The following is a 22,268-nucleotide window of genomic DNA, read 5'->3' on the forward strand; positions in this document are numbered from 1 at the left end:
AGCTGTTTTAAGTCTAAAGAAGTTAAAGCTCAATACTTTCTGAAATCCATGGTTACAGCGCATGTTATTATACCTTTGAAAGTTTTGATTTGTTACACTGGTTGCATTTTACTGTTTTGCTTTAGGTTAAAAATCAACATATTAATTAATGGTCTCAAGTTTCGTGCATCAGATGAGCCAGTGGCAGATCCATGAGCACGAAATATACACAAGCAACTATCTGTCAGCAACTGCTCAAGCTCAAACACGTCTAGAAATTGACCTTGTTGTTAAGTTGCAAACAAAACTCATCTCTCTCCAAAACTCAACAGCTCGAATATTGTCATCTAACATGATTCCACAGAGCTTCCTTGGTATCTAATCCCCCAGGGAAAAAGACTTCCACCGTGTGTGTTACTGGTGTTCGCTTTCACTAGGACAAAGAGAGTTGGATGGAGAAGTTTAGTTTATGTCAATCAATCGTAAGCAAAGATTTCGTTGTTTTGTAGGTGTCAAAGATCCTCACAGTAATACCTGGATGAAAGTCAAGGGTTAGGGTACAAAGTAGTAATAAAAACCAAATCACATGACCTAAAATTGATACCTCATAGGCCTTGCAGGAGGATGCACGTTTGTAAGCACAGCGGGAAATGCCAGTAGAAGCAGACAATACTGACATTCGCCAATACAGTTTCTGTAAACCGAAGTGATGTGCCAGGTGATGTTAAAATTTGTTCAAGTTCAATTAGTGATTATGACAATTCTTACTATGTATGCAAGAAAAATGGGGGAAAAAGCGAATGCGAGAATACTCGAGTGTAATTGGTTTAAATAAATAGATGATTGTAAAATATATAATGTCAGGTCTCTGCAGCAAAACTAAGATGCTACTTTTCCACATTTCTATATGGTAAAGGGATGGTAGAGGAACATCCTTATCGTGGCCATAGATACAGGGGCAGATCCACCTATGTCAAAAGTGGTCTCACGTAACACCACTTCGATACCCTTTCCCAATGTATAGCTTATATATAATTGGTAAGCCAACTAAATTCCATATTTTCTACCATAGGCTTCCCTCATTTCTATTTTAATCAGTTTTGCTATCTATTTGAGTTAACCAATCTACAACAATAGAACTATGAGAATAACAAGTTTAATTGTCATCTCAGATATGCCTAAATTTTGTTCTGTACATATTTTTCCATATGGTTAATGAAAACATCATTTACCAAATAAAATTGACGAGTTTAATTTAGCGATAGTACAAAGAGTCCATTCACAATTAACCCTATTAATCATGTAGGGACACCACTTTCTGAAAATCCTGGATCCACCACTAATATAGATACTTACTCAAGTATTCCCTTTCTTAACAAAATCCATAAGCTCTACTGCAGCAGCTTCCATAACAATGGGAAAATCGATTTCCATGTATCGTCCCCTGCAAAACATTTGCAGACAGTTCAGTTTCTTTTTGCTAGTTATGTTCTTTTAACGAACAAAGACACACTTCACCCTGTTTCAACACTAAGAGACCAACAAGACCAAAATATATGTTTTTGTATGTAGCGAGCTTCTTTTTTTACAGGGTAAATTTATGTTAAACTTTAATAAAAATGGATTTTCAGACATACCAGAAATGGCACTTCGACCAAACTGTTGAGGGAAAAGCTGGGCTAGGGATGCCATGCATAATCCTCGCAACTGCTCTTGGGGTAAACTTTGCATGTGAATTGCTCTGCAAAAACACCTGCCACCCAAAAGAGTTCTCCTCTAGAGTTTGTAAGTCAAGAAGAAGAAAAAACATTTCTTTCATTCAAGCTGGTAAAACTTTGTACTAACATCTCACCTTTATGTCTGCACGCATAAATCGGCTGAAAAGATGTAACGTTTACCATATTAGGTGAATTGAATAAAAATCATCATGCAATGTAATGGAGTACACAGTCTAAATAAAGTTTTTATTTCATGCAATTAAACCAGAGGGTGTAGCTGGAGACCTGCTCTTTGGTAGCCTAGAGGATAAGTTATTACAAGAGGCGTTATCATCCCTGCTGAAGTAGTCTGATATGTTTCTTCGAATACATGGTGTATGCATAGTCTCTGAACATCCATCAATTCTCTTGCATTCTTTCACAGCAAAACTTGCAACATTGAACATTTCATCTAATTTTTGTACCTATTCAAAGCAGAAGACAAAAGTTACCAATATTGGAACCCTACTAACAACATATGCCGTTCAGAAAGTTTATAAGCTTATAGATAGGCGTAAACTGCATGAAGTACCATGTCACATTCAGAAGTGTTAATGGATCAAAGTGGTAACAGAACTCACCTTGCAGCTTTCAACCTCAGATAACCATTTAGCAAGCTTTGTGGTTAGGAAGAAAACATCGTCTGGCTTCTTCACAAGCACAAAACAAAATGCTGGATCCTTCAAATCATATGTTATTTCTCCCAGAGACTGAAATTGGGTGATACAATGTTGTCAAATTTCCATAATCATCAGGAAGGTTGTGGGAAAATAGATACTACAGAACCTAACATGAAACTGATTGAGATAACAGTAAGCTCTCCATAAAAGATAGACCTGCTTTGGAAATCAAGTCCACACATATTTTTTATACTCCGCAGTCTAATACAGAGAACCAAAATCATTTTACTTCTGTATGCAGTGAAACTATGTCAACAATCAGAATAAATGGATCACACACGACGCAGTCACTTGGTTATGGAAGAATAATGTGGCTAATCTTCAGAAGACTAGCACAGAAAATTGTGATTGTACATATACCCAAGATTGTCATGCTTGTCAATACAAATACAATCTATGTCATAATGGCGGGAAGAGGAGTCATAAAACTAGGCAAAGTATCAGAATCAATGGATCTAAACAAAGTGCTCTCTTGGTTATTGAAGCAACAACCTGGTCGAGACAAATCATCTCTAGGCAAACTAACCCAGAAATGTGTTATTCAAAATATATGTACATATTCAGATAATTGCATCCTTATGAATACTTCATGCACTCTATTCAAAACTAACAGAGGAAGAAAAGGGCACTTTTAAGTCATTATGCTGCGATATACAAGGTTTTAAATATCGGATGTCGGGGGCATGTCGGAAGGTCAAAATCCATACCGGATTGCGGAAACTGGGGAAATATCTAGGATATGTAGTAAATATCAGAGTGCCAAATCGGATGATGTGATGTATAATATAAGTTCTAGAATGTAATCTACAAGACTGACAAGTGACAACTAGCAAGTAACATTAATTTGGACTTCTATTTTAATTGTTGAAGCATGAACAATCACTCCTTTATAGAATAGGTCTCAAATTATGGGTTAATAACATTCTTGAAGCTCAATGGAAAAAGTTAAACTGAAACTTTTTAAGCATTAAAAGCTAAAGAAGCATGATGTATTGCAAAATGTAACTTTTGTTTGCACAATTTGTTCATATATGCACGTGACAAGATGTATTGTAGTGATATAAACCCAAACCAAAATGTTGTAATCTAAAAATAAAATAAGAACAAAACTGGCCGCTATTTAGGCCGCAATTAAAGCCACAATGTCAGACGCAATTTCCAATATGCACCGATATATCCCCAATATTGGGTCAAAAATGCCATATGATATGAAAGTTGAGATTTCCTTGTGGTGAGCCCCACATGTCTGACATGTCGACCGCAATTTAAAACACTGGCAATATATCGTAGGACTTTCAGTAATTCCTTTTCATTGGGTAGAGGTCGAATCAAGATACTACACAACCGTGAACAGGGTGTTAACTGATGTTGTGTCATCTGGTTAGTAAACTGGAGTGGTTTCAATCTGCATGGCATTAAAAACATCACTGTAGAGATTATTGCAATCTGGAAGTAAGATGTCACCATTCAAATGTAATGAGTACTACATTTAGGATTATGTACAGACGTCCTTTGTACTCCGTGTGCTGTAACTAACTCATCTTGATTGATCAAATCCTTATATCTGTAAGACTGTAACTAAGCATCATCATCTTTGTAATAGCTTCTATTTCAATCTTGGAGATCCACATTGTGTTTCCTGGGAGATATTAATGTGTACTGAAAAAAATGGAAGTTATAACCTAAACTATTTATGACGATTTTTTAGTAAATAGATGGGTCTTATATTAAAGGAGTGCTTTCTGAACTTTTGTAGTTTGTAACGTTTAACTATCTTTTCTTCGATGAAAGAGGGTGTCCATTATCCATCTTTTCTTTTCAAAAGAATTAAACATATCTTGAAAGCATAATAGTTGGATAATGATATACTGATGATGATCATGAACGGACATATAAATACACATATTCTTAGCTTGATGTGCACCTAGCCCGGCATACACATCCTCTTGGCATAATGCAACAATAACCAAGATCATAGGACAACAAATTTCACCAAGACCCAAAATAATTTGAACATGACTTGTCCAAACCTTTAAGTCTTGCAGATGTCTTAACACACCAGTGGTTGTCGCTGCAGTGTCATTTGCCAAAGTGGGTAAATTAAACACATAATGGCCGTTTTTTATTTCTGACCTGCAAAGTTTATAAGCAATACAATTACCAACCCTCAACAGAGCAAAGGTACAGATCAACTATAAAAGTTACTTGTTACTGCTAAAAGTTAAAAATTGACAGAACGCTTACTTTCTAAGGATAACTGCAACTAAAGGTTCCTTGTCAGAAAGCAATGCAGGAGGTGTCTGCAGCAAGGGAAATTTCAAACGCTCAAGAATTTAATAGTGATATTATAAATCAAATCTACAACATCATAATGCCTGCACGGAATAATTTTTTTTCAAACAACAAAGAAATGTTTATGGTAAAACAGTTCAATCCTTCAAGACACTAAAAGATACTTGATAACTACCCTCACCCTAGAGCCCACATGAGCTAGCAGGAGGGCCAATCAATAACCATTACTACCACATTTATCTAGCTTGATTTAGTTATTCTTTAGTGATCAACGTAATAAAATCATTACAGCTTTCAGCAAATACAATATTAGCATACAGAATAAACTATACCTTGTGAAAATACACTGAACAAGTCACATTAACCTGCGGAACAAGGTGGATATATTGCACATCACCCAACTCCAACTGTGTAAGGATTGTAAGAATCACCTGTATCAATAAAGTAACGATATCATTTTCATATGAAATTTGAAAGATTGTGCAATATCAAAGCTAAGAAAACAATAAAATAAATAGCAATCTGCACATGGAGATATATTATGAACCAGTCCCTGCAGATTCTCTTAGAATGAACTACATGCACATGGTGATACATATATTATGAACATGTATGCAGGGAGAAGGATGCATAAACAATAGAAGTAATCTAAGTTGCATGGAAACAGGCACAGGTACTGGTACGGGTGCGGGTGCGGGACACGACAAAACTGTAAAATGTAGGGTACGGGGACACGACTACATATATATATTGAATTAATATTGTACATATGATAATTTTTTCCCCTTCATGTGTCATTAGAATTAAAATTCCGATCACATTTTTGAGTTTCTTTTATCATATTGATTATCGTGAATTGTAAACTACTCATTTTTTTACTAGACATCTAAACGACCCATTAACTATATAGTTTTAAACTTGGGTATGGACTAGACATCTAAACGACCCATTAACTATATAGTTTTAAACTTGGGTATGGACTGAAACGAATCCGACCCGTACCTCATTAGTTTCAAAAAAAGACGGATGTGAAGTGTAAGCTCTACGTCCAAGAAGTCTTTAACAAGTGTTTTAAATTAACACTTATATATTATAATTGAGTACATGTTTAATAAATGCATGCATATATTCAAGAAGTGTCCATGAAGTTTGGGTACGGCAAAGTGTCGGGTACGTGTCCGGTACGGGTACGGCTTCATTATAGAAGTACCCGGGTAACATAGGAAGTAATGAATACTTGAGTGTAGACTGAACGAATTGTACACGCTTAGAACACAAATTGATTAATGAAATGCATGTAAATTTAAATGTCGAACAAAGTCTTTAGCAAGTTCAGAAAATGTAATTCAAGATCAGAAAGAATTTGAGAAGCTCTGAGGTGAATGTTACTTGGATGAAAAAACAGATAAACTACTAAAACAAATAAAACTAGAAAAACAGTAGGGCTGAATAACGAAAAGATGCCTATAGTTAAGATGTAAGTATGAAAGTACCTCTTCTTTCATATCAAATTTCTGGGATGCAGATTCTTTGATCAAGGAGCAAATGGTCCCAGGTAACTCATCATCATTGGAAAAGATGTGGGAAAGAAGTTTATTGATTGCATATTCATCTACACCATCACTGCCAAAGCATTTCTGTATCAAGTTAACGAGCAACAAAAGAAGCAACTAGTGATATAACTGACAATACGAATTAAAATGTTCTTACCTATATGAAAGACTACGCAGCTTATAATATGTATCAGTATCAACAAAGAGATGGCAATAGGACAACCTGCCATCCCTCCCGGCCCGTCCAGTTTTCTAAAAGAAAATACCAATAGATTAAAACTTAACACCTGAAACCAAGAAATACTAGCATCAAGCAAAATATTGCAATAGCCACCTGAATGTATTCTTCCAAGCTTTCCGGTAAGCTATAATGGATTACCTGAAAAAATAGAATCATATGTAAAGCTCTGGATCAGTTAAAAATTGAATAAATAAACAAATATAGCCCATTTTGTTGCACTATGCGAAAACTAACGGATAAAAAAGTAATAGCAGGTAGTAGGAGATAGAGAAAAAGAATCAAATCAAATAATAATGATCCGAAAATACCGCTTCAACGTCACTCTTGTCAAGACCCATGCCGAATGCCACTGTTGCAACCACCTTCAAAAAGATATGAATAAAATCTCATCAATCAAAGTTAATTTTTATCATCTAACAAGGTGCGATAAATACTTCTCAGACTAAATTAAACTTGCATGGATTACTAAGAGCCTTCTAATGTATGAAACTGACCACTTTCTTACCACTCTAAGTTTGTTAGAACAGAAGAGTTCCTGAATGCGGCTCCTAGTCTTTGCCAACATACCACTGTGGTAACCCTGTGATGTGGAAACAAATGATACGAATTAACGCTTAGTAAGATCAAGTCGCCACATTTAAATCTACCATAAGACCAATGATGCCTCTGACCTTGGCATGGATATTATTGTCGCATAGGTACTTGGACACCATATCAGCTTCAGCCTGCATACATTACACACCTAGCCTGCTTAAAATTTAAATCTTACACTGTTCTGGCCAAATGCATATAATTGTGGAAAAGCTTTCTCTTCTAGATTATGCAATTGTCAAATCGTAAAAACATGGGCTAAGCAACAGTGAACAGTGAACTTAAGTTACCCAAATTGGAGAGGAATGTTTCACTGGAACATCTATATAACACAAAATGATCATTCTCACCAGGATTTATCTAGACATTTTGAAGTCAGAGCTTCAAAAATTTTATTTGTCAACAGCTGTTAATTCTTGTTAAAATTAACCTTGTTACCTTCATATTACACAATTTATCGAGTCTTTTCAGTTCTTTATTTTCCCATTCTTTACAAGGGTTTGCACTTTTATATGTCTCCAAGTAGTTGCTTCAGCCAAGTAACTTACCCATCCTAGGTTCAAAAGCTCAGTGTTCTTCTATCTTCACAACAAGATTTGAATAAGTACATATTTAGGCATTTAAATATAAGTTCCCAAAAGCTACAACAACAACGAGACCTTTATCCCAAATTTCTAGGGTGAGCTACAAGAATCCTATTCTTCCATTCAGTTCAGTTTTGGGTCAGATCTTCCATTAAGTTAACTATTGTCATATCCGTTGTAATTGCTACCAAGTTCTTTCAGGTCTACCTATAAATCACTTTGCACCATTTACTATGATATTATCATTTTTCCTAACCGGTGCACCAAGAGGGTGTTTGGGAGAGCTTTTTTTTTTGGTCAAAGTGGCGTTTAAGCTAGTTTTTCTAACATCCCAAATAAGCTAGCTTTTAAGTCCAATTTAAAAAAGTTGGGGTTCCCCAACTTTTGATAAACTAGGTTTTCAGCTCATCAAAATAAGCTAGGTTTGACCAAGAAATGACTTTCATACTCATATAATTTTTATAAAAATTTTATGACAAAAGCCAAAACTCACTCAAAACTAGCATAAGTTATAAGTTTCAAGAAATAAGCCCTCCCAAACACCTCTAAGAGACCTATGTTGTACATGAGTCATGACTAACCATCTCTGAATCTCTCATTTGTTCCTCAATAGGAGCAACCTCTAATCTCCTACAAATAAATTCACTTTATCACTTTTCCTGAATTTTCCTAATCAGTGCTCTAAATCCTCAGAAGCTATAATCCTTCATTTTTTAGGCCTTCAGGTAATCAGGTTCATAACCTATGTAAAGAAAATAAAATAATATAGAAGAAAAACAAGTGAAATTGAGATGCGCGATGCTGCAACATTAGTGTGAGAAAATAAATAAATAATGGTTTAAGTATTTTAAAAATAGACCATATATAACTAATTGTTTAGAACAAAAATATTGAAACTTACATTATACACCAAATTGCTAAAAGTGAAATTTAAAAATATTTCAGTGTCTAAGATTGGTTGTCAAAATAGGTGGATTCAAAAATAGATGAGTAAACTTTGAGTTTATTAGCTAAAAAAGCCCTTTCGCAAAATGAGCGGGTTTAAAAATAAGGGTTTTTAAACGTTAGTCCTTTTAATCTTCAATAGCTCCATATTAATACCTCAAAATCTTGGAAACTGCATATTAGTCCCTAAAATCCTATTGAGTCTTGCAAGATGGTTCCTATGACAAACCCATGTAAGATTTGAGTGGCATATTCCGTTAAATCTAACTGTTGGAGGCAAATTGATAATTTTATCCCTTTATTAAGTTTCCTGCCCCATTTCTTAATGGATTTAAATCATAAAAGAATCCTAACCCAAAGCTAAGCTTCATAACAATTATATTTCTCTAACTGTTGGAGGCAAATTGATGATTTTATCCCTTTATTAAGTTTCCTAACCCATTTCTTAATTGATTTAAATTAATTTTGGATGTTGGCTTAGGGGTTAATCCAATCATGACTGAGTTTTAAAACTAAACAACTAGCAAAAGGACCTTTTTGCAAGACCATATAGGATTTTAGGATTGACATGCTATTTTCAAGAGTTGAGGGGCTAATATGGAATTATTGAAGATGCAAGGGACTAACATCTAAAAAATGGAGTCTTTTATTGGAATATTTTAGGGCTAAGAGAGAGTTTGGAAGTAGCTGGATTTAAAAATAAATGGGGGTAAATTTTGAGTTTATATGCAAAAACTAACTTTTCTTCAAAGTGTATGAGTTAAATTCGAATGGGGTTAAAAATTGGGTTTCTATGCAAAAAAGGAAATGGACTTAAAGAAATGTTGAATACAGTGCTCAAACCCACAACCTTACTTTCAAGGTCAACCCTCTGACCAAATGAGCTATCAATTTTTTTGAAATTTTTGCAAACATATGGTAAAAAAAATAGATTTCTACTGTAGCTAAGAACTGTTCATTTCCCATAACATTTAGTATTAGTATAATTAGGAAGAAGTTGATGTACTACCAATCCTTGCAGCAAGCAATGCACTTCCTCTCAAATACTCTTTTTTACAAGATATAGTAGGAGTTGAGAGGAGTAGGTAATATGCGATTTGTGTAATGAGGCCACAAGTTCTGAACATGCCACCAAGAATATTAGAGGGGTTTTCTCCCTAGTCCCTACATCCAAATAGGGTTGGAGGAACCCCAATATTCACCAAAAAGAAAATCAGCAAACAAATTACCAAAATGTCCTTAAAAGGCAGGCAAAGCACCAAAAGCCTCTGGCATGCCTATTGAGCAAAGTCATAAGGTAAACAATTTAAGGCACAAACAGCTTTTTTGAAATGGAAAGGTCCTCACACAATTGGCATCTAATGTAGTCAATAGCAGCTTTGAATTGTCCCCAACATAGACGAGCAATCTTGTAGACAATACCTAATGGTTAATATTTGTACGTTAAGTCAACTATCTGCTCATTAAAGGTCCCTTTATACATCTTTTTACACATGCATGCACGTTTATGAATGACATATACCTAGCCTGAAATTTACAGTATGTAATGATGCTTCGCTTGTTGACAACAGTTTAAGACCTTTTACGCATGCATGCATGTTTCTCCGTGATATATACCTAACCTGAAATTTACAGTATATAATGATGCTTCGCAAGTTGACAACAGTTGAAGACTTCATCAGCAGCAGTAAATCCTTCAATCTGCGGGAAGTCCAGTTCGAACAAATTCAAAGTGAAGCTGTTAAGTGTGACGTACAAATATAGAAGATAAATGATAACTGCTTCAGCAAAATGAATTAACAACACACTAAGTTATGCACTTGCCTGTTTCCACTCAATGTTACAAAGTGCTGCAGGTTTTCTCTTATCTTGCATGCCTGAATAAGATTGCTTTCTGGAATTTCTAGAGCATGCATAATGTCATGTAAAGTTCGATTTGTTGCAGTTGCAGTCATTGCAAGAAAACACTGAACATTAAGCTTCAGACGAAGAAGAGATGCCCTCAGCCTCAAAAATGAAGGCCGGAAGTTATGGGACCTATTTTTTTGAAGTCATGAAAGTGAAACTCTGTAAGACTTAAGTACAGAAATCAGAAATTATGACTATATATCATTATAAAATAAAAATTGTGCAAAGTAAAAGCATTATTAATAGTTTGGACTTAGGAAACTGTGTGCTAATTGTGCTGCCACACAATGTGCAGGGATCAGGGATCAGGCAGAATAGATTCTTAACAAATTCAGGCAAAACTATTAGAATCCAAAGAAACTCTGTTAATTATATACTAACCATTCAGAAATGCAGTGAGCTTCATCAATCACTACGAGGGATACAGAAAGAGAATCCCCAAACATCGATGTGAATTCAGGATTCAAAAATCTCTCCGGTGACACAAAAAGCACCTGGTTCATAAGAAAATAGTGATTGAACATTTTAGACACAGCATTTGACAACCATACCAAGTTAACTGTACTTCTAAACATTGACATGCATGAAGAAATGAACTATTAGTGCTTATATCTTGCCATAGCGTTTATTCCTGCCAATTTATACTCCTGTATGATGTATAAGTTAAAGTAATAAACTAATAGTGTATACAAAATGAATGTTGTTTTATTTCCTGAGATATCATAACAAACTATGACCATGTCTGCTTATTATATCATCTTGAACTATTCGGTGATTATCAAGAATCTTGCACCGGACTCAAAGACATCAGCATTAATATGCAAACTACTGCAAATGTAAAATTGTCTCCTAATAAAAAAAGGGAAAATTGCTTCAAGTGACCTGATTCAAAATATCGATGCACATACCTCCCTGGAGAAAAATCAAATGCTCAAAACCACTTGCACCCAAAAATTTATTCATGTACACCCTTGACAGTACTTTACACCTCATCTCCATAATTTTCTTCCCTTTTTGACCTTTTCTGTCTTTACCTTCTCAACTCCTTTTTATTTTGTTTATTCTCCCACTTTCTTCTGGGCTGCCTCCCCTTGTTACTGCCGAAGCTCCATCCCCTTGTCGCTGCCACCGCTGCCTCTTTCAGAATGGAGGAGGTGAGCGCACGGCACTCAAGCTCCATCCCCATTACTGCTGCAGTTGCCGCCTCTTTCAGAACCACAGAAGGCATTGAAATACTATTCGCCGTCCGCTTCCACTCCCTTCCCTCCTTCGATAGTGCCTAGCAACCCTGTGCTGTGCTACTTCTTCCTGTTTCTCGTTGCTGCCAATGAAGCTTTTGTTTTTATAAAAATTTAAATAGAGAATTATTAAGCATGACAAAAGCTTTTGTATTTACACTTCATCATTCATTTTTCTTCCCTTTTTACCCTTTTTTGTTCTCTTCTTCTCCTTTATTTCTCTATTAATTCCTCATCATCATCATCATCATCATCATCCTCCTCCTCTGAAATAGTGGGTATGTTATTACGGCCACTAACTTTGTATGTGTAACATGACTTATCTTTATAGGTCGGAGATTGAAATTTGGGGGTATCGGGGTACTCTAAAAAACTTGTTTAGGAATTGAAATTAATCTCCATCATGTATTGAAGTGACAATAGATTCTATTGGATTATGAAATTGGTGAGAGATGTAAGTGATTTGTGACATTAACCCTCTAAATATTACAAAATAAAGCTTTATGACAGTTAATGATTAAGAGTCACATGCAACGATAATATATAACATATAAAGAATAACTATCTCATAAAATATAGGTTTATCACATTTAATTATTAAAAGTCACAAGTACTATCGATACATCACAGAATAATAGATAAACATCACAAGAAATGAAGATATGCAACACAAGATTCAAAAATAACCACTTGAATGCTTATGAATCCACTTTTAATGTGAAAAAATATTAAAGTAACTTGTTCTCTCCCTTGGAAAACATACCATTGTGTTTTGAATGCTGAAAATCATGATAAAAAAAACCTTCCTATTACCTTGCAGCCTTGAGACTCATCTATGCCGCCACTTTTTTATTTGTCACATTTAAATGTGAAATACATCACAATAAGAAATAAAATGTGGCGTTCGATAAGTCACAAATATCAAACAAAGTATAACATTGTCATAAATAACAAACAACTATAATGTCTATTGACTTAAAATCACAGATAACAAACAAATATAACATCTAATAACTTAAAAGTCACAAATAGAATGCAAAGCAACATTCAATTTCTTATTTGTTAAGTATACCTAATAAACTCTATGCAGGTATTCCATTTATGAATAAGTGCCACATGAACAAAGTAAAAGTCATAGAAAATGACTATGTATCATATTTAATGAACAAGTGTCACAACAAATAAGTAAAAGTCATAAAAATGACTATGTATCATAGCTAATAAATAGGCATCATAAGAAATAAGTAAAAGTCATATAAAATAACTATGTAACACATTTAATGAATAAGTGTCACAAGAAATAAGTAAAAGTCGCAAAAATAACTATGTATCATAGTCAATAAATAAGCGTTTATTATTTTCTATGACACTTATTTATTAACTGTGATATATTGTCGTTTTCTGTGACTTTTACTAATTTCTTGCGACACTTATTAATTAAATGTGATACATAGTTATTAACTGTGACTTTTACTTATTTCATGTGACACTTATTCACAAATGGAATACCTGCATATAGTTTATCAGCTATACTTAACAAATAAGAAATTGAATGTTACTTTCTATTTTATTTGTGACTTTAAGTTATTGGATGTTATATTTGTTGTTATCTGTGACTTTAAGTCATTAGACGTTATAGTTGTTTGTTATTTATGACTATGTTATACTTTGTTTGATATTTGTGATTTACCGAACGTCACATTTTATGACATATTCCACATTTAAATGTGACAAATGAACAAGTTGTAGCATATATGAGTCTCAAGGTTGCGAGGTCATATAGGTGTTTTTTATCATAATTTTTAGCATTCAAAACGCAGGGGTATATTTTCTGAGGGAGGAAACAAGTGACTTTAATATTTTCTCATATTAAAAGTGGACTCAAGTGATTATTTCTGAATTGTGTTGCATATCTCAAATTCTTGTGATGTTTGTCTATTATCTGTGATGCATCGACATTGCTTGTGACATTTAATAATTAAATGTGATAAACTTATGTTTTATAAGATAGTTATTCTTTAGGTATTATATATTATCGTTGCATGTGACTCTTAATCATTAACCGTCATAAAGCTTTTTTTGTGATATTTAGTAGGTTAACGTCACAAATCACATACATCTCTCACCAATTTCATAATCCAATAGAATCCATTCCACTTCAATACATGAGGGAGATTAATTTCAATCTCTAAATATTTTTTTATTGAGAACCCCAATACCCCCAAATTTCAATCTCTAAACTATGAAGATAAGTCGTGTTACACATACAAAGTTAGTGGTTGTCATAACATACCCGCTATTTGGGAGGCGGAAGAGGAGGATGATGATGACAAGGAATTAATAGAGAAATAAAGGAGAAGAAGAGAACAAAAAAAGGTTAAAAGGGAAAAATGAATGATGAAGTGTAAATACAAAAGCTTTTGTCATCCTTAGATAATTCTCTATTTGAATTTTTGTAAAAATAAAAACTTTATTGGCAGCAGTGAGAAACAAGAAGCAGCAGCATAGCACAGGCTTGTTGGACACTGTCAGATGAGGGAGCGGAGTGGAAGCGAATGGAGAATAGTATTTCAATGCCTTTCACGGTTCCAAAAGAGGTTGCGATGGCATCAACAATGGGGATGGAGCTTGAGCATCGCGCGTTCATTTCCTCTATACTGAAAGAAGCGATGGTGGCAGCGACAAGGGGATAGAGCTTTAGCACTGGTCACCTCCTCAGATGAACTTTTCGTCTCTAGAGATAATATCACCATTGCTCAACAAGTGGCGACGGAAATGGATTGGGAGCTACTATTGGCACCATGATTGCCTCTTTTGGGTTTGAAAGAGAAGTAGGAAAATAAAAAAACTAGGAGTTGAGAAGATAAGGACAGAAAAGGTCAAAAAAGAAGAAAATTATGGAGATGAGGTGTAAAGTATTGTCAAGGGTGTACATGAATAAATTTTTGGGTGCAAGTGGTTTTAAGAATTTGATTTTTCTCCAATTAAGTATATGCATAGATATTTTGAATCAGGTCTCCTAAAGCAATTTCCCCTGAAAAAATTAGTCCATCAGACTGAAGAGCTTTAAAATGTGACTACAACCAAGATAACTCAAAAATTACAATAAGAATGCAAGGCACATACAGCATTTCACTAATACAACGAGCATAGACTAAAACCAAGGATCTAGGTCACACTACACGCTCAATGAAATTATGTTGAACAGGTCCTTAACAGCATAACATGCATCTAAATTGCTAAATTAGTCTCTATTGCTTGCACTCTGCTACAATATTATGAAGTTCCATAACATGGAATTTTTTATGAAGAATGGTTGTTGGCTATTAATTGGGAATTTTATAGATTGGCTAGCATCCGGATTGGGGTCGAAGGTAGCATATTCAAGAGCCTTCTACTTCCGAATTCGAGCCCACGCCCCGGTCCGCATCAATTTATGTATCTAAAAATATATACTTGACTCATCAATAGAAACGTTTACATCTGAAAGTAGAAGTAGAAGACTCACCATCTATTCGTCTAAATTGCAAGAACTTTTAAGATCTGCTTAGACACCAAAGTTTTGTCATGTTGAATATGTTTATAGTTTATAGTTTATACTAGCATGATGCTCGGATTTAGAGAATCTATTTAGCTATTTAGTCATAGATGATAAAACAATACTTAAGAACATCGAGCCCACATTTTTATGAGATTATGGTTTTTCTTTACCTAGTTCATTTAGTACTTTGAACATCATAATTTATGCAGTAAATTTATGTAATTACCCGTATCAGACTTTTAGTCTAAGATTATAGCATACTTTTAGTGGATGTTCTAGAGGGAAAGTCACCAAAAGACAAGCATCTCAATAAATAATACTCTAGCCTATCCCAAACCAAAAGAGAACTGAAAGACCAAACAAACAGCACAATTTTAGATTATCTTTTCCCTCCGTCCATATGTTCAAACTTTAAATGCCTTTGAACTCTTTCTTCTTTTTATGTACCTTTCTCTGTTGGGAATGTAATGATCAGATGCCTCTTTGCTTTATTATAATCATAAAAGGAAAAATCCTTCAACTGCAATCTAAGTTACCCGGACAGTTCATCTAGGCAGCGTATCCGTGTCTGACACTTCACATATCATGTCTATGTCCAACACTCCTTGGACACTTCTTGAATATATACATACAATTATTCAGACATTTTATTTATTATATAATACACGTTTTAGTTTAAAACACTCACAATCCACTTCATCATCATATATCTTATACTTCACCGTAAATTTCTACAACTCATTGGACTCACGTCGGGTTCGTATCAAACCATGCACAGTTCAGAAGTATGATTTTAAACGATCAATTGAGTATCTAGTTCAAAACAAGCAGTTTTTCAATTCATAATCTATTCAATAAAAGAAACATAAAAATATTATAGGATTTTACATCTTATCATATGTGAATGAAAAAAAAATATTGATCACATATAAATTATTAATTTCAATACGTATATATAGTTGTGTCCTCGTGTCCTATCCTTTACAAATTTGTTGTGTCCCATATCCGCACCCATACCTGAATCCGTGCAACCTAGACTGGCATTATCTTCCAGAATACCACAAATTTGAAACAAAATAAGTAAATATTATCAAAAAGCATTGACCGCATAGAGTTCCCACAAGTCCTGTTGACTTGAACTTTTATCTAAAAGCAGGCATCATATAGCTTGCTTCTACCACAACACATTCACACTTCCAAACTGGTTGATAGGTCCAAGGATAACTTAAACTAGTTGCTGTCACTAATTATATATCTATTCAAGAGATATACTAAAATTTTGAAAAAGAAAGAACAGTAGCTACATAGATCTCATTGTAAGTGATTTAGAGCTCTTTACTAGTATGGACATGCATAAGTCATACTAGACTGTAACTATATCAGTGGTAACCTAATATATAAACCCTACTCCTTCAATAATTTCAAATTTATAAGCTTACACTATGATTTCATTAGATAATTCTTCTAGAAAACCCAATGGATATACTTTCAGTTACTATCTAATGCAAAAAGAAATGAAGTGTGGATTTCTTATCTAATCTCCATGGTCATTTCCCATCAATAGTGTCCTTTTTGCCCCGATAGATCGTTATAAAAGGTGAGTAATCAGCATGCGTCTTATCATTGAATTTCTTTAACTCATAGAGGAGGAGAAAAAATCCTGCATATAAAGACAGGTATATAGTTCTGCTAGCCTATTAACAGTCATAACAACCAGATGGCAGAGTAATACTACTAGCTATATATGCAAGAACAGATTCTACATGCTGATCATTTGAACTAAAATCAAACAGAAAGAAACTAAATTTCAAATAAGAACTCAATTCATTATGCAGTTTGAGAACTCGCCTTTATATTTCCTTCATGAAGCCTGTGTAGGGTTTCAGAAGCCTCTTCAGTTGTCTGAAATAAGAAAACAACATCAAGCAAATACATGAAAAGAACTAAGGCATCCTATCCAAATATAAGCTTGTGCATTTACAGGAAAAGTAACTACCTGGCTGCTTGAGAGAAGAGCACCCGGTATAACCGATGGCAATCTTCTAAGCTGATCAATCATTAAAGCAACTAAAGGACTCACAACCAATGTCACCCCCGGCAAAATCAGAGCAGGCAACTGTAAGATAACTAATTAATTAAATTGGACAATTTGACTGAGAATTGGAAAAAAAATTAAGCAAAAAAGATATAAAGAGATCAAAACCAACCTGATAACACAGTGATTTACCGGCCCCAGTGGGCAAAACCAACATCGTTGATTCCCCATTAATCACCTTCTTGATTGCCTCAATCTGCCCTTCCCTAAACGAATCATACCCATAAACAACCTTCAACAAACCCTTCAAATTATTGTCCGAAACCTCTCTTCTAACCTCTTCCAGTACCTTCTCAACCTCAGAATCCAGTTTTCTACTCTCCATCCAAAACTCATCATCACCATCACCATCTTTCTCTTCACCAACCTCACTCCTTTTAACAAATCTCCGACGAAATCTCTTAAATTTCGACGAAAACTTCCTATTCCCTTTCTTAAAACTATACCTACGCCCGTACCCATTAATATTCAACCTCACAAAATTACCTTCACTACTGCATTTGTATCGCTTCAGCTCCTCCGGGGGCAAACTAGAGGAGGCTATGAAATTGGGCTGCGCTTTCTTCGGCTTGTTATTATGAATCTTCTCGTCATTTTTTGAACTCGTAGATGGAAAATTACTATCTTTTTCAAAGTGAGAGGGATCGAAATCGAGCCCTCGAGATTTAAAGATGGAGGAAAATGAGGAAGAGGTTATTGGGTTGGGTTGGGTCTGTATCCTCTTAACCGTTAATCCGTTGAGGATGGAGAAGTTAGGTGAGGGAAATGGAGGGTTCGGATCCGGTGACGGCGGCCGCGGCGGCGGATTCGGATCCAATTTGTGTTTTCTGGACTTGGGTTTTTTAGGTTTGGGTTTAGGGCTTCTGGGTTTGGGGTTAGCGTTGGGGTTTTGGGCTCTGGGAGGAGTGGAGGAGACGTGGGAGGCGTCGGAATCGGAGTCGGATTCCATGGCGGCGGCGGATTTGGATCCGATAAGGGAGGAGACGTGGGAGGCGTCGGAATCGGAGTCGGATTCCATGGCGGCGGCGGATTTGGATCCGATAAGGGGGAGGAAATGTCAGAAGGAAGAGAGTTCCCTCTCCTTTTGCTGCGTAGAAAAATTAGGGTGTCGATTTTCCCGCCAAATTGGGGCTTAAAGGTTCGGTTTTATTCTGAATAATTTGGCCAAGAAATCAGAAATTTTATTTTGAAATTATCATTTACAAAATTATTAGCACTACAAAAAGAAAGCAATTTTGCAACATCTAGAAAATTTGAAATCCTAATCCAACCTGGATCAATCATGACTTTTTCCGTATTAAATCATTGTGTGATTTTCCCGTCAGTTTACGAGATCGTTATCGTAAAAATAACAAATCTTTTTTTTTTTTGGGGGGGGGGGGGGGGGGGTTAGAGTATTTTGCTCTACAAGTCTACATACACACATATGTAAGTGACAAATTAGTTTTTGAATACGTTATAATGTGGTTAGTATCTCAACTGTTATGGCTTGATAAATGATAACAGAGCTAGCAGGTAAGTCATAATAATTTCCAAAAAAAATCAAAAATTCATATTACTTTCTCAACCTTTACAATTAAGTTGGTATCAATAAAAAAAATTATCAGAAAAATCTCAATCTCAGTGTAGTAGAATAATACTTGGGCATCAGTAATTTCACCCGTTATAACTGAAAACCAACGAGTAAGAATCCTCTTGAAGTGCTTCTATGCGGTACACATCACATTCACACGTGCTGCCTGTAATGAAAGCACAAATAATAATCCTTTAGAACCATTCGTATTATAAATAGAATAACTAAAATTCCCAGAATATCCCTCTAAAACTAGCCATCTAGCCACTAATTAATCATCACCCATTCTATAAGGGCGATTTTGGACAACAGCACAGAATCTCTACTCGGAACAACACCTGAGATTCATAAATAAAGCCACGGAAACCAAGCATGAGATGAACAACACGCAGAAGAAGAAAATAGATAACCAAGTTGCAAAATTTTCAACACGCAAAGGGTGCTGGAGAACCATACATTAGAGAACACCGATGAAGATTTACAAAAAGAATAGCTCAAACTGCAAGCTCTTCCTCTAAACAAAAGAATACAGCAGCAACCGAACGAAACCAGACCAAAAAGTGATCATAGGCAAGGAAAAGGAAAAGGAAAAGGAAAAAAGAGAAAGGGCTACAATTTTACAACCACCATATCAAACAAGCGGCATCTTCTTAAAAATAAATTCTATACCCAACGGCATAGCGGTATTGCGCTGAAAATGTTTATGCTAGGTACAATAAAGAAAGGAGAGCAGAGAATAAATATGCCAAATACGGTAAGTCCCTATCTACATCACAGCGCAGTTGCACTTGGATTCCAATTTCGGGGGCTTTATACTATCAGGAACCTTGTGCGGGATATTCTCGCCATTTGCAGGTTTTGATTCTTGGACAATCACATTGTTTCCTGACTCTGTCAGCGGTGACTTATTTGGAGTTTCTGACCTCTTTCTTCTGAATTTTTGGGATTTTGGTGAATGTTTACTGGGTGCTTTTCTTGAATCATTTTTGCTGGCAGTTTTTCCTAATATTGTAACTGTTGGCCGAGAAGTCTCCGGGAGTATCGCTGATTCCTTATCCATTGCAATGCTTACAGCTTTATAGGCAATATCATGAATTATCGAACTGCAGAAGAGTATGCTGTCGGTTGCTTCTGCAAGGGTCAAGCTTCTTGATGCTTGTCCTTTCGAACCTTCAACTACAACAGTCGACTCTTCTGTAAAATGAACACGCTGAAATTAGGAAACAACTAATTGTATAATTATAATGTGTAGAAAAAGCTTTATATGGAGTTTTATTGAGACATAGAAGGAAACTGTATTTACCCTTTTGAGTCAAGAAATAAATATACGCTGTGAGTTAGATTATATAGATCAGAGTGTGCAGCCTGAATTCAGTTAAAACTCGATAGCTCATTTAACAAATGACCTGCCATCCCATATCCATATTTCCATGTGTATACATGAATATGTACCTATGTATGTATGTTTGTATCTATATATGTGCATGTGTGTACGTATGACGTGATGAGGAACCATCCTACATCACAATGACGAGACTTAGGAGTGTCTTCCTTAATATAAATTTGAAGCATATGTGTGCTTCTAGTTTACATGAAGCAGTAATGGAACTTGGACCCAAAAAGTTACATGTTACGGAGGAGGTCTTGAATGTCATAGAGGAGGTCTTGAATGTCATAGAGGAGGTCTTGATAAAAAGAAAGAAAAATCAAGGTTATCTCTTAGCCACCAAAAAAAAAATCTTGTTCTCAAAAGATACATGCATACAGAAACAATGATATTTCCATATGAAAAAGAGGCAAGACGAAAATTTAGAATTGTTCATTGCCTGTGGACTTACAGAAGAATTTCCCTTTAAGGCTTTCATTTAGACACTCATGAATGAAGCCAAGGTGATTGAAATTAGAAGAAAATTGGCATTTTTGTTGGAAAATCATGAAAGAAAACCACATTAGACGTGATACATTTAGTATGGGTTCTTTTTAAAGGATAGGTGGTCAAAGATTTACAAATACTTTCTCGTTCAGACACATAAGATGGTCCGTGTCTCGACATCCATCTCTCTTTTCATGTTTCGCTTGGGTGCAGCAATTAAATGGTTCACAGTGATGGACTTCTATCTTTTATCTCCTAGCTCAAGTCTTGGAGGGAAGGAAAATATACATGCATGTCATTATATTATGAGAACCTAAGTTAATTTAAGGATGGTAGAAACCTAAATGAGTTATTGGAATTCCGACTGTCCACCCTGAATAAATTTCACTGAATATCCAGAGCCTTGTTCGACATGAGCATGCTTTGGTAAAATTGGGAAACCAATTTCATATGGAATTTTGTGCTTAAATGTTGAAAGAAATAATAACTCATGATTTATATGGTATTATCAGTCAACTTTTTATTTGGATAATCTTCTTCGCATGGACATATATAGTAACCATATACTTCACATAGGATCAGAACAATCAGGTAGATGATCTTAATTCGGATAAAGATTCATGCATGATAATAAAGTGCCATTGTGCCTGTAATTAGAAATAGATCTGGTTAGTTGCCTAAAAGCAAGACTCCCTAAAGATTTGTGATATAGAATAGTATCATAGGAGCCAATGTATTAACAAAATGTATCTCATAATGTATTAAAAATTGTATTTCATAATGAAACAAAACTGTCCCCTCGCATTTTGTAACACAGTGAAAAAGCATCAATGCTTCGTAACACCACATTATTCCATAACATGTTTTTCATGCGGTACGAAAACCAAGGGTTAAGTAAGGCATTGTTCAAGGTGGGCACTTGCCCAACCTCAACTTTTCCAATATCCTTTAACCAAATTAAATTTGACTCGATAGATTTAAGGGCTTAGTCAAGTAAACAAGTATGCCTTGGTTGGAAAATTAAAATACTCAATGTACATTGCATCTAATAGTCCACAAATGTAATTCTAATTATAAAGAATCAATCACAACCATATGAAGTGAAAAAGTGATAAATAGTGCAAATAATGTGGATATGCAAGGATTTAAAAAGAATCATCTAGATACCTACAGATTGTTGTGACCGGAAAAGTGGATACTCCCTTACTTTTTTACAACTATTTTAGAAGGAAAAGAGCATGAAACAAATTTATTAAAAAAATAAAGAATGAACATTTGTCAAGAAAAGTTCTAAGAATAAATACATAACTAATATTTTTACCATGGAAATTTTCAATTTTATTAAAAATTTTAATGCTAAGTATATACTTGATTCTTGGTGAAAAATAAAATATATCAAATAAAAGAATATGCAAGTG

General features: G+C 35.0%; 2 protein-coding genes across 4 annotated transcripts in view; both read right to left on the reverse strand.

Moving 5' to 3' along the window:
• On the reverse strand, nucleotides 238-18,506 carry LOC109824029 (ATP-dependent DNA helicase Q-like 5). Of its 3 annotated transcripts, XM_020390542.1 has the most exons (23): nucleotides 18,436-18,506; nucleotides 17,517-18,366; nucleotides 17,306-17,425; nucleotides 17,158-17,211; nucleotides 10,912-11,024; nucleotides 10,447-10,659; nucleotides 10,245-10,323; nucleotides 7,174-7,227; nucleotides 7,008-7,082; nucleotides 6,811-6,864; nucleotides 6,596-6,640; nucleotides 6,419-6,513; nucleotides 6,202-6,331; nucleotides 5,041-5,139; nucleotides 4,661-4,716; nucleotides 4,447-4,549; nucleotides 2,318-2,446; nucleotides 1,983-2,161; nucleotides 1,832-1,856; nucleotides 1,617-1,732; nucleotides 1,336-1,423; nucleotides 584-673; nucleotides 238-513 (listed from the first exon to the last, which is right to left on the reverse strand). In XM_020390542.1, the coding sequence occupies exons 2-21, from the start codon at nucleotides 18,351-18,353 to the stop codon at nucleotides 1,336-1,338; spliced, it is 2,664 nt and encodes an 887-aa protein (XP_020246131.1). In that variant the 5' UTR covers nucleotides 18,354-18,366; nucleotides 18,436-18,506; the 3' UTR covers nucleotides 238-513; nucleotides 584-673. The 3 variants fall into 3 exon arrangements, with proteins under 3 accessions (XP_020246131.1, XP_020246132.1, XP_020246130.1); XM_020390543.1 differs by lacking the exon at nucleotides 18,436-18,506 and having other exon boundaries at nucleotides 238-412; nucleotides 17,517-18,381; XM_020390541.1 differs by lacking the exon at nucleotides 18,436-18,506 and having other exon boundaries at nucleotides 17,517-18,381.
• LOC109823821 overlaps nucleotides 19,415-22,268 on the reverse strand; it is a 25,808-nt gene continuing 22,954 nt past the window's right edge. The window contains exon 7 of the mRNA XM_020390214.1: nucleotides 19,415-20,171. Coding sequence (XP_020245803.1) covers nucleotides 19,744-20,171 — 428 coding nt within the window. The 3' untranslated portion in view covers nucleotides 19,415-19,743. The remainder of the gene's footprint in view (nucleotides 20,172-22,268) is intronic.

The sequence above is a fragment of the Asparagus officinalis genome, chromosome 9, assembly GCF_001876935.1.
Source record: "Asparagus officinalis chromosome 9, Aspof.V1, whole genome shotgun sequence".
Lineage (NCBI taxonomy): Eukaryota > Viridiplantae > Streptophyta > Magnoliopsida > Asparagales > Asparagaceae > Asparagus > Asparagus officinalis.